This window comes from Acomys minous (assembly GCF_964271855.1).
Source record: "Acomys minous genome assembly, chromosome: 16".
In the NCBI taxonomy this organism is placed as follows: Eukaryota; Metazoa; Chordata; class Mammalia; order Rodentia; family Muridae; genus Acomys; species Acomys minous.
The window spans coordinates 38,469,406-38,483,014 of record NC_140498.1 but is presented as its reverse complement, the minus strand read 5'-3'; the positions used below and the strand labels follow the sequence as shown (position 1 = coordinate 38,483,014).

The window sequence follows — 13,609 nt, the reverse complement described above, 5'->3', positions numbered from 1 at the left end:
GGTTGCCATGGTTGTAAGTCCCATTCCCAAGCATAGATGGCAAATGTATCTTTGTCACAAATTTATCTTTATGCTATTAGTAAATTACGACCCAAAATGGCTCTACAATTGGAGATTTCTTTCTGAATGATCTTTTTAAAAAAATCACATTTTAAAGCTAAGTGACTTAATGGTCTTATAAAATAACAAAAGTATTACAGACAAGAAAGCTAAGTTCAGTTGGGTACATCTAAAAAGTGAGTCTCTAAATTCCCCTATGATTTCTAAAGCATTTGTAGAATTACTCATTTATTCAGTTCATTGTATTTTAAACTAAACAAATGTATCACGTTTACTTAGTAAAACAAGCTGATGTAAGTTACTTAAGTATAAATGACTCTCCAATTAATAAGATTTTTTTTAGACAAGTCTAGATTTTAAGGATTCAAATCTTTTAAAAATTTTCTTAAATTCTTCTACAGAGTTAAAAAAGGCAAATATTTAGCTATAAGTAAGCCAAAAATCTAATATGAAGAATTTAAACATAAGCCCCACCATCCTGGTAATTTGTTAAGCTCCTTAAGTCCAACTACAACACGATTCGATATAGGTCACATCCAGCTGCTCCCCTTCACTCCTTCCCCACACTGACTATAAACTGGGTAAGCCCGAGTCTTCTCCATATAGAACTGACATTCAAAAGTGAGAAACATTGATGTTACCTCTCCTTCGCCCATAAGTCCTTGCTGCATGTCAAATGAGAAGAAAAAACAAAAAAACAAACAAAAAACAACCTTTCAAACATTGTCAAAGAATCCACTGAGATTTCATCTATGAGCTTTTGAAATGGAAAGATGGTCACATTCTTTATTTCCTGATCTATGTATCAAAAATCAAGGACTTGGATGATGGTGATCAGTTTTATGCATTTTTAAAAGAGAACTTCAAAGATACCATAAATCTTTACTGAACTTTACTTGTTTTAAAGAAAGCCCTTGGCTACAGTCATTATCCCAGGGCCTAGACATTATGAAGCTGAGGCTGTATGTATCATGATCTACACCACAATTGCCACTATGTTAATTATATTTTCTCTCAGATTTCCATGCTAGCAATTTAGTAAATACATCAATATTGAATTTATTACTTCACCACTTCAGAATACACATTTTACAGTATTTTTCTATTCATTCTAAATAGAAGAAAATCTAAGTGAAAAATTTAGGCAATTTATATATTGTCATTAGTCAACAGTTTTATATCCACAAACAAAAAACACCAACAAAAAAAGCTTCTACCCAGTCCCAAAGGTTCAAAACTGAAGGTCTGACATTTTGTTACCAAGTCAGTTGCAGTTCAAAGGAAGAGAAAAGATAATTAATTGAGTCCATAAGAAACAGCATAAACTTTAGATCAAGAACATCTGAGGAAATGCTTCTTCTGAAATAAACTGGCACTGAAGGACTACCCTGTTCAAGGGCCTTGATTCAACATTTCCTAGGCCTGTAGTCTAAGCACAGTGGATAAAACAACCTGAAGCTTTGACCTCAAGGAACCAGTGACTGTATATGCCACAGGGTCACACAGCATTTGTAATGACAATGAAGCACGCCTATGGTTACAGTGACCTCTCTTTACCCACTTTCATTTTCCATGGTTTCAGTTGCCAATGTTACATCTCAATTTGAAAATATCAAATGCAAAGTTCCAGAAATACAATCTATAAGTTCTGAGTAGCATTATGGAAGCTGGTATAGATCATCTTGTTGTCTAATGTGCTCAGGTTGTTGTGTGCTGCTCGCCTGCCTGTTAGTCACTTGGGAAATATTTTGAGAAAGACTATATTCATAGAACTTTATTACAGTGCAATTTAAATTAGTTTTCATTATTGTTGTTAATTTCTTATATACCTCATCTGTAATTAAACTTGATTGTAGGTATGTATGTATGTATGAACGTAGGTATGTACATATATGAGAAAACAGTATATAACACTACCATCAATCTTGGATGTCTTTGGGGAACATATTTCTACTGGTTATGTAGTATGTCAACAGGGACAGAAGAGGAAGAATACCTTGAAGTAAACAGAATCTAGGTGAGATCTTAAAGGAAAAACAGGCAGAGTATCAAGAATGCCATGCTACACAGGGCGCTGCCATGTTCAGGCCAAGAATGTAGCATGGCTAAGATTTGGCTGGGGACTAGGTTTAACTAGGACATTGGGATAGGCTCTTTAGATGTCACTCTAAAAACTGCTAGGACTTTCCCTCTTAGGCTTCTCGACACAACACAAATCAGTTCAACTCAGAACCACAAGGTCAGTATTTTGCAAAATAAAATTAGTTTTCATACACTTCTACCATTACTACATAGCACTGGATTCCACTGAACTACTAGAGTAAATGGACTAAGATAGCACCAACACTTCCCTCAGGGAAAGCCTGGTAAGGGTGCACCTCAGCGACTTCAAGGCTAGCAGGTAAAGAGCTACTTTCCAACTTACCAGGCAGAGGTTAGAAAGACAAGTGACATCACAAAAGTGGGAGACTGCTTCAGAACATTCTGTTTAGATAACCACTTCAAAGACAAAGTAGTTCAGGAAAGAATGACTTGGGAATCTGAGTTCTATTTTTAAAAGTAGATTGATGCTGCTTCAGTTTCTGAGAAAACAGATATTTAAAAGAGTGGCTTTTAAAAGCTACAAAGCCAGCATGAAAACTCACATATCTCCCATTTAAAAAAAATCCTTCAAAAATAGTAAGAGTTACAAATAAATAACTAAAATAAAGTATCTGAAAAAAATCTTCATGTATGAATTCTCAATTTTTATTAAGTACTATAAAGTTAAGCGGTTAGTGTACGGGCATAGAGGTTACTTCTGGGATTAATGTTTGAAAACTAATCAGACACTTTCCCCTATTAAGGGGAAAGGGCTGCAAGTGCACAGTGTTTACAGCTATAAAAAACTTTAAAAAGAAAACAAAATTGGTCTACACCAGTACTGAAAACAATGGCATTTGGAACTTAAAATGAGAATGTACTTTTTTTCCTGCTTATATTTTGTACATGTGTGCACATGAATTTAACATGTGACATACACAGCAAAGTAAACAAACTGTAACTTTGATGAACATGCTTCTTTACCCTATATAGATATACTAACACTCCTTCCCTACCAACTCCAAGTTATATTTGGAACACACATTGTGAAGAAATACTTGAAACACAGACTTTCTTGGGGAAAAAGTCACATAGATTTCTAATCTCATGATATAAAGTGTACCTTGTCATTTGATGTTTTGCAAACACTAAGAGAGTGACAAGGGGGGAATTCACAAAGACACATGTTTTGGGAAAGTTCTGGTTAAGTCAGCTGAAGTACACTGTGCTAAGAATTTTATTTTCCCAAAGTTACTAAGTGGTTGACCGTATCATTTTTAGATACATGCTCATATTGCTAGACGGTTATGAGTTTTAAAGGATACATATTCATATTGCTAGGTAAAAGCCCCTAGTCTCCATCAGAGTTAAAATGAATACTATTTGTATAAGTCTACCTTTATTTTTATTGCTCACTTTGAGCTTATAGAATCTTCAATGATTCATGTTCAGAACTAACAAGAGTCAAGAATAGTAAAACTTGCCTGAAAAATTGTGGTCATAAATGTCTATAGCTTCTGGATCCATATTATTACATCTATTGATAAGTGCTTCATTTCTCAAACACCTCTATAGGACTGCTTACAGACGGACTTCATATCAGCCTTATATTCACAGTCAAATTCCCTCTAGTAAAACATTCCACTAGTCTGTTGGCTAGAATTGCAAAGTAGGTACAGGAAAATTGGTCTCTCTCTCTCTCTCTCTCTCTCTCTCTCTCTCTCTCTCTCTCTCTCTCTCCTCTCTCCTTCCCTCGCTCCCTCCACCATTTCATTGTAAAAGTGAGTTACTATTTTTTATTAATAAGCATCCTTTTCCCCCCATCATTTGAAAGTAGCCATACCAGGATATATTTATAAAAAGAAAACACCTATTATATAACCCTTTTAAACATGTGCAAATATTACTGTAAGTGTGTACCAGCAGACACACAATTCAAAGACCTGAAGCTTATAGTTTTTAATCTATGAACCAAAGAGGGTAGACCTCAAAAGCTGACACAGATCTACATCTGAGATCAAGGCATGCAGTTCAACAAAGATGCAAATAATAGTTTTAAATGATTTTATAACAAGTATAATTTAATAAATTCACTGTCAAAATTAATTACATACATAGCTTGTAATTAAAATTTCTGCCCACACTCCAGGCAAACAATCTTCCTCCTTCATTCTAAAAGCCCATCAAGACACAGTATCTTAGCTGGGTGTGGTGGTGCACACCAGCACTCGAGAGGTAGAGGCAGGTGGATTGATGTGAGTTTGAGGCCAGTCTGGCCTACAGAGTGAGTCCAGGACAGCCAAGGGTACACAGAGAAACCTGTCTCAAAAAACCAGAAGTAAAATAACATAAGGGAACTCCCCTAAGCAAAACAACCAAACCAAACCAACCAACCAACCAACCAACAAACAAACAACCCACAAATAGTGTCTTTGATAGCCTTTAAAAGATAGATCTCAACACTCCTTCTCTGGACCAAGCTAACACTTGATGCTTCTAAATGAACAGATAGCATCAAAGGAAAAGAACTACATCAATGAGTTCTAACACCTAACATTCTGCTGTTGTTCTGGATCTTCTTGTGTCCAAAGTTTATCTTTCAAACAGCTAATTCTAAGGGCTAAAATAGTAGAGAATGGAGAATTGAAAATAAAATCTAAGGGAAAAATGACAAACAAAAGTACAGACTTCTCTTTTTAGCAGTCGTGACTGCTTTAGCAGTCCTTAGGTAAAATTAAGCTTCAGCATAGGAATGAATACAATCAGTCTTTCAGTCAACATCTAACTTTGTGCTTAAGTCACAGAAAAACACTAGAGGTAAATCTGGCTCATGTTTAGCTCTTTGATTTAACTCAGAAGCTAAGTTTCAAGCTTATTTTTCAGACTCATAAAACGTGCTTATTAGGTAAAATTTACTAGTAAAAGACATTCATTATGCATTTTAATTTTCCCACACCCAAATTTACATCCTGAAGTCTTACCTTTAAGGACTTCAGAATACAGCAGCTTTTGGAGGTACGGTCTTTAAAGAGTTTTAAAGTTAAGTGAGGATCTTTGGTGGGCTCTCATGCCACATGCCCCCTGACCTTCTAAGAAGAAATCAGGATGTAGATGTGTAAAGAGGGCAGCTATGTAAGGAAAAGCTATCTGTACACCAAGGCTATGTCTCAGAGAAATCACTCCAGAGCATACCTTGATCTCAGACTTTTAGCCTCCACAGCTCTCACAAAGTGACTTCTAGCCTCCACAAATGTAGGGAAAAACTATTAAGTAAGTCACATAGTCTGTGTGCTTCTTACTGACTCTCAGAAAACTATTACACTAACATGGCACCCAAAAAGTAGCTAGAAAATTTTGACTTTTAAATACATTTAAACTCAAGAATTCCCCCCAGGAAAAAATAAAAATGAACCTTCTATAAGTAAGCAGAAGTGAGGTGTATACTACTCTGAACCGCACTACTGCTTTACTGCTTTACACTGGCACATCTTTGAAAAGTCACTAGTCCATGAGGGCCCCTGGCTAGTATGAAAATGGGTGACACAAGAAGCCATGGGATCTATGGACCAGTGAGCCATTTTATCATTGTGCACACAAATTCTGATGAAATTCCAATCTGAACTAGACCAAACCGGGGAAAAAATCAGCCCCTTTCTATTTAAACTCACTTCCTCACCCAAAATTCTGAGATTGCTTGAAAATTTCAAAAGAAGTTACATAATAAACCAGTCAAAGGTCAAATGTTTGTATTGAAACGTTCAAAAGGAGGGATAAATAGCTATTATTTTTAATCTAAACAAGAAGGAAAAGGCTCTGACTGCTGACACCAGTGAGGTAAAGTTCTGGAAGACGTAAAACATAGCACTTCATAGACAGAAACATTTGCCACGGTTTCAGGGCTTTCTGCGGCCCTGCCAGTCTTGGTGATAAAGTGACATGATATCTGGCTTTTATTATCCATTTTTAAAACAGTGAAAAGTTGAGGGAGCTACATTTAAAAGTAGTGGTTCGGGTTATTTATCTCAATAACAAAGAAAAAACCTTGTTCACTCCAGACAACTCTCACAGACACACACACCTTAATAATCTGTTGTTGTTGTTGTTCCTTTTTATAAATCTTTAGTGCTTAAAATCTTAAGAATGATTTTAATTTGACTATTATGTTGGTGTAATGATAAATGATTTAGCTATTTTAATTTTCAAACCTATAAGATGGGAGGTTTCTGTAATTCTGAGCTTGTCTATTTTAAGCACATTTACTCTCACATATTAGATTTCCAAGATAAATACATCCAAAATCTAACCTAAGCCAAGAACAAAGCTACTAAGAATCAGTGCAATAAGATCAACTTATTATAGAAGTGGTGCATTTGCAAGAATATTTTATAAACATGGCTGAAGGAATATCCAACACCCACACCTAAGGAAAAAGTCATCTTTATTATTTTTCCTTTGCTAAGTAAGAGTCACTGAAAATAAACTATTCATAAAATAAATATGTATAGAGAAAAATAAAAGGCATAACAAAAGGATATAAATGTATTGATCTTCAAGGGAAAGCTCCTAGAGAGTCTTTCTCACTTCACAATGAGTCCTATAGGCAACTGATCCAACTCAACAACTTCATGAGGAAATTGACACAGATAAAAGCCAACCACTTTGCCTGGGATCATTCAGCTACATCCCAAATCTTGTCTCACTGTAATTTCCAGCACCTGGACCTGAGCCTGGATCTATCTAGTTTATAGGAAAAGATAAATGTTGTTTGGGATGTCCTTCTTATGCCTTCACCATTAGGTGGTAGGTTGGTAGGTTATAGCTTAGATGCTTTTGTGCCACTGTATTATATGCTGAGCATATTATGATGGTTCCTGCTGAATAGTATAGTTACATATTTTATAAATATTTATTGATATTATTATTTTATTAATTTCTTGCACTGAGCATAAAGAGATCCCAGTGTGATCAAAGAGTGAGGTTTTAGTGACATACAGCTTCCAGAAGAGATGGTGGGCCCAGCACCTCTCATTCATCTACTTTGTTGTTGACTTTTGAGAGGTGGCTAACAAACCTATATCCCACATAGGACATTATTTTCAAGTAGTAACTAAATGGAGACCTGGTTATAACAATCATTTCCAATTCCTCATTTACCCTGTGAAACAGACAAGGTTTTGGGTTTTTGTTTTGTTTTGTTTTGTTTTTGTTTTTTTGTTATTGTTTCTGTTTGCTTGAGAAATGATGAGAGAACAGCAAGAATAATTCTTGGAACATAGAAGATATTTAAGATATTTGAAATTAACAGAAATCTGGGTTTAAAAAAAAATCAGAACTCTCTCAGTGGTTAAGGCTGGCTCTTCCAGAGGATCTGAGTTCAGTTCCCAGCACCCACACAGCAGCTCACAACAGCTTGTAACTTTAGCTCCAAGGAATCCTCCTTTTCTGGCCTCCACAGAAACCTACACACATGTGGCATACACTCATACAGACACATACAAATAAAATTAAAAAATAAATCTTAAACACATATGTGCATGTGCACACACACTAGCAAATAAAAAGAAAGACTTCTGTATTCCACCTAAACTGTGATACCAAAACATACACATTCACTTTAAAGTTCTTTAATGCTATGAGTAGAACCCTTTGCCTTCCCTGTGGACTTTAACTTTCTTCTGGCATGCACACATAAAAAGGAGGGTTTCTGGGCACATTAGTAGTGTCTGGGTCAGGGAAGGAGACTCCATGGAAGGAATTGTAAGGACTAATTCATCTCTACTCTTCATGCTCTCCTCGATGGTAAGTAATGAATGACCTTCTTGTTGAAATATAAAGCACTGGTCTTGGGCTGCCTCTTTCTGGTTCTAAGTTTCTGGTCACCCTCTCTATTCCTGACATTTGCTCTACAGAAGCTAACTAGTATTTGATGAAGGTGGTCTGTGTCATTAAGAGATTCACATTCACTCTCTTCATTAATTGCAGAATAATTGAGTGGCTTTCAGTATTTTTAGAGAAAAGGTTCTGTTACAATTTTGAGGGACAAGAATTATTATCACAATAGGTGATTAATAGCAATCAACAAATGTCATTGCTGAACAAATTAGTGTCACATCTGCACTTGTTGAAGCACAAATACTATATTTTCTTAACCTAATACTAACTTCAGGTTTGTGCACTTCACTAGGGTAAATCAATTATCACTTACCATTAATAAGCAGAGAATTATCGGATCCTGGGTATGAATAGTTTAGACGACCTGAAGGTAAAAGAAGGCCGTTACTAATTTTTTCATAGATATTTTAAACTTATTCAACAACAGAGTGGTGTTGATGGCTTCCAATATGCAAAGTATTTACAAATCTGCGCTATGGGAGATGGGTTTGTTCTAAGGAACACAGAGAATCAGAGGATGTATTAAGCATTGATGCACCAATCTGAAGGTGATACAGTCTCCCTCATACTTAACTATTCATAACATGTTAACTCCTTACCTAGTAAGTCATTCTCATTTCCAAACCACCACCCAAAGTACTTTCCTTTATACCACTGTGTCTAACATCAACCTAAAATAACAATCTTGAAATCTTATGCCCCATAAATATGACATATTTCTCATTTGTGTTGGTTGTTACTTTGTGTAAAGGATGCAATTAACTACAGTATTTTTTTTTTAATGTGGCTTTTTCCTTAGGAAAAAGGTTTTCATAGGCAAAGGCATGCTGGCAGGTTTGAATTTGGGGTTTGGGCAGTACAAAGTGAAAGTAAAGAAGAAAGTTTGTCTGACTTTTTTACCTGCTAGAAAGAGCTCAAAGCTGTAACACAGATGATGAGCAGTGAGCACTCAATAAGTGGCTAGTCACTTGGATTCCAAGTTTGAAATGTTTCATACTTTTTGAAGCTAAAAATCACTATTCAAGCTACCTGCCCCCCCTCAAAAACAACAACCATAAGAAAAAAAAAGAAAAGGAAAAGAAGAAAAAAGCTTGTGAAAGTACTCAAATTGTTGGATGAACTGTCTTCCAAAGGCAATGAGATTTCTCTGCCTTTAAGAAATCGTGTTTCTGGTTTTTGAAGCACCTGTATATGTAATGTGAGCTATCTAGTCCACAAATCCTCACTGAACACATAGTGTGTAGATTCTAAGTCACAAAATAAATATAATTAAGCATCCATGCCCCATGTACCCATTTTTACCAACCTTCAGAAAAATGGTGGTGAGCCATTAGCAAGTACAGCAAAAGCTAAAAACCTGGTTGCTAATTCTCGACTATAGTCAGGAGTACTGCCCATGTGTGACTGACTCTGAAGTGCAAAGGTTCCTTTAGGAAACAGTTTTGGCCTCACAAAGCTGGGAGACTCAGGGCCTGTGGAAAAGCAGAGACTCTGGCAAGCCTCCAGGCTGGCGCAGGCCTTCTCTCAATGCCAGTTCATAGAGCAATCTGGGAACCAGAGTTAATGTGGTCCCACCAACCCAATACTATGTAAAACAACTCTTCAGAAGGAAGATTCAATGTTAGAATCTTCCCCTGGAAAGGAACTCACAGGAACAAAAAGAGAAGTCTGTTCTTTGTTGCCAGAATCTGTAACTAACTCACAAACCAAAGCTGGGGTCCAACATGAGCAAACCACAATTGACTAAACTTTACAACCAATTTACAGTCAAGTAACGGGGCTCTCTAAGATTAAATTAACTGCTCTAGTGAAGATTTTGGCTTATTGCTATTTAGGGAGTAAGTGGAAGAATGGAGATAGGAAAAAAGTGAAAACTGAGTTTGATACTTCAATTTCTGCCTAAATATTGGTTTATTTCCTTACTGCTAATGTACAGGTCAAGCACACAACTCTGGTAAATGCCACTGGAACTGCTTTACCTACAGCTTGAATTCTATTCTTGCTACAGCATACTCAAAATTAAAAAAAAAAAATGGACCTGAGAGGCATGAAACAGGAACATGACATGAACTGTTTAAAACCAGCAGGGAGGGTTCTCGCTTGATTTTCTTTAACCAAATGCCTGTCTAGATTCTGTTGCTATACAGGTATCTAAGCAAATGAGTTAACAGGAGCTATCAAAACCACTTTCTTTCATCATCGAACATTTTAACAAGATGAACTAAGAAGGCAATTCATAAGCAACAACACTTATATTAAGGCTAAGGGCTGAAAAGAACTGTCTGCCCTCTGAGGACGTGCTCTAAGTTCTTTGATGCTAGCACTGTAGTAGAAATCAAGGCTGCTCCATACGAGCCATATTGTCTCTTATTGTGAGCTAGGAAAGGCTACAACAACGGGAATCCAAACGACAGATTACCACACTAGCTGGTCCAGTTGAACAAAATTCAAACTTACCAGAAACACATCTTTTGGGTACTTTTTGAGGACAAAGAAATATTTTTACTTCACAAACACAAAAATTTGGCCATGCTCAGGTGTGTGTCAACTTTTAGGTGAGTGACGTTCCACAGCTGGTCTGCTCCTTAGCTTTCTGAATATAGCAGTTCTACCCTGCACCCAAGGCACAGTATGACACTGGGAGCCACTGGCTTTAACTTGTCTTGTGATAGAGTTACTGCAAGGCAAGCACCAGCTTTGATCTCAAGAGGCCCATACAATATGCATATAACATCCTCCTAAAACAATCAAGAATTCTTCCCCAAGTCTTAAAGTATCAGCAGTGGCATTAAGAAATTTCCTCCCTTCTTTTTAAGGTTCGCAATGTTTCTGAATTACGTAAATTCTTTCTACAACTAACTAATCAAGTCACTCATAAGTACAGGTAATAACTATCACTTTCTGGAAATCCTTCCAAGGCGCCCATCACACTATGTAGGAACTGAATCTTCTAAAAGCTATCCCCACTGTCCCTCTGTGCCTTCTGTTTTCTTTGCTCTGTGGATTCCAATATTGATCACTTTCCTACTCAATGGGTAAGGTACTGACTATCCCTTCCCACAGATTCACAGTAGGACTCACTGCATGTTCTGAGTGAAGGACTAGATATTGTATCTACCTGTCTTAGTACCTAGCTAGCTAGCTAACTATCTAAAAAGTTCTTTAAAAAATTCACAGTGAAAGCATGAGAATCGTAATTCATTTTAAGTGAGGAATTGAAATAAGCATTTTGTTAACACCAAAAATCCACAGGTCATATTACTTTTATTCATAGTGTTCAGGCAATTGTATAACATGCATCCATATGCACCTGTTGATACAGAATCACAGTAGTGTCATTACTCCAAGATTTCTCTGTGTTCTGCCTATTCATTCTGATTACCCAAATTTTAGATCTTTTGTAGCTTTCCCTTTTCTGGGTTATCATAAGGCTGAAATCATAGAACCAAGCCATATCAGAATGGTTTCTTTCACTTTCTGGAGATGTATGGTTCTTTTATGTCTTTTCTGGAGCTTGACAGCTCATTTGTTTTAGTATCAAGTAATATTGCATTGCTTGTATGGAACTTCTAAAGAATATTTTGATTACCTCTAAGTATGGCTATTATTAGTTAACCTGTTAGAAAAAAAATCTGTGTGTTGGTTTTGTTATGGATACAAGCTTTTTCAAATATTTCAAATATTTTTTTTTCAAGATACTTTTCCCAAAACGGAAACCTCTTTTAAAATTAACTCATCAAATTTTACTTCTAGCCACAACAATAGCAACTCTTATGTAACCATTTGAGCTACTGGATAAATTCTCTTATCTCTTTTATATAATAAATGCCCTTTGGAATTAAAACTTAAAAAAAAAACAAACCAACAAACCTATCTAAGTTTACTGTTTTGGCATCAGAATACAATAAAATCATTCTAATGAACTTTAAACATCAGTACTTCACAAATGGTTAAAGGATAAAATAACAATAATTGAGATAGGTGAACATAAATATAACTCAGTGTCTGGGGTTGGGTTTTTTTTTTATTTTGTTTTCTGTTTTTTTGATAACTCATCTATCTATAAATATATTTTTGTACATTTATAGTTTAGTTTCTGAAAGAAAAAGAATGGCATTAGGATTTTAGGCAAGCGAACCTTTTTGATGGCTAAAATTCCATCCCTGAAGGATTTTGCTATTGATATCTCCACTATCTGATCAGCCCTCCTCCTCTTAAAGGACACCATTGCCAGAAATGTGATGTGTCTCTGGAGGCAGCTATGGCATTTGGAGCCAGAGCCTCACATGTATCCTACAAGAAGCCAGAGGCTATATTTGTAGACACGATTCAACCTAGCCAAATATAGGCAACCGATACAGTGTGACTCTGGGGAGCAACACTACCAAATTCTACAGCTACAGAAGGTCTGTGTACCAGCTTGACAGTTCCATGTTGGGCGTGGGTTAGTTGGCAAGAACTACTATTAGCATAGGGATGGACTTAAGAGTCAGTAAGAAGAGTATTCTAAAAACAGTATGCACTGTCTCCTTCATTTAGGACTAAGTGAGCGCATCAGGAAGATAAAAAGGCAATATACTACGTTATTAGTAATAAATACACAGGCTACTTTCATAATTAGAACTTACTTGCCCAAAGAGAAACCTAGATATTATTGCTACAGATGATGCATCAGGAAGTAATACAATAAAAGCATCTTCTTCAAACACAGACTTAGATACTCCGAAAGAAAAGGAAAGGAGTTTTCAGCGACCCTGGCCTTGTTTCAACCATAGACAGAATTCTGCCTAAAAATAGGCAAGCTTGGATGCAGGCAGAGTCAACAGCCAAACTCTGCCAAGACAGGGTAAGCAAATCCTCAATAGTTCCTGCCTCACAAATATGTCAGTCAGATATACTGGGCCAGAAGGCTGAAGATGATGCTCCAACGTTATACAGAGTTTTGGGTGACTGTTCAGGCAGCAAACTGTCTCAGTTTTTTCAACTTGGAAGCTGCTAACCTGCACTTCCGGTTTACTCAGGTAATTAGTTTTATTCCTTTTCAAGACTCTGATGGGGTTGAAGACCAAATAGTTTAGTTTCACAATTGAGCTTAGTTGTTTAGAGGTTAAGATATTTTTAGGTCTAGATAGTTGTTTTAAGTTAGTAGAAATGAGATATGATAGCTTTTGCTTTATATTCAGAATTTTAGACTCACCAAGATAGGAAACTGTTTTCTTCAAGGTTGCTAAATACAAATAGCCAAAACACTATGAATGTAACACTAATATAATTCCTGATTGTTTCATGGTTCTTCTTGCTGTATGTAGTTTATTTTATATATGAGTAATGATATAAATGTATATATAAGAAATAAAAATATTATTAAAAAAACTTTAAAATTAAAAAAATCTAACCTCCATACATATACACATATGCCTATATATTTGCATATGGATGCTTACTTACATTGTAGTTATTGTTTAAGAAAAATTCTGAGACTGACGATTTTATTTAGTTCACATCTAAGTCAAAGCTATACTGTCACAAATACTTATTAAAAGTAACACATAGCCTTTACATAGTTTTTTTAAGT

General features: G+C 36.0%; 1 protein-coding gene across 4 annotated transcripts in view; it reads right to left on the bottom strand.

Moving 5' to 3' along the window:
- Positions 1-13,609, bottom strand: part of CPEB4 (cytoplasmic polyadenylation element binding protein 4) — a 61,466-nt gene that overhangs the window by 14,106 nt on the left and 33,751 nt on the right. Inside the window, exons 3-4 of one of the 4 annotated variants that reach the window (XM_084763479.1) lie at positions 8,348-8,398; positions 702-725 (exon numbers count right to left, since the gene is read on the bottom strand). The exons of 1 other annotated variant lie outside the window; for it this stretch is intronic. In XM_084763479.1, the coding sequence (XP_084619605.1) occupies positions 702-725; positions 8,348-8,398 (75 nt within the window). The remainder of the gene's footprint in view (positions 1-701; positions 726-8,347; positions 8,399-13,609) is intronic. 2 more of the 4 variants (XM_084763480.1, XM_084763481.1) reach the window with 2 other exon arrangements.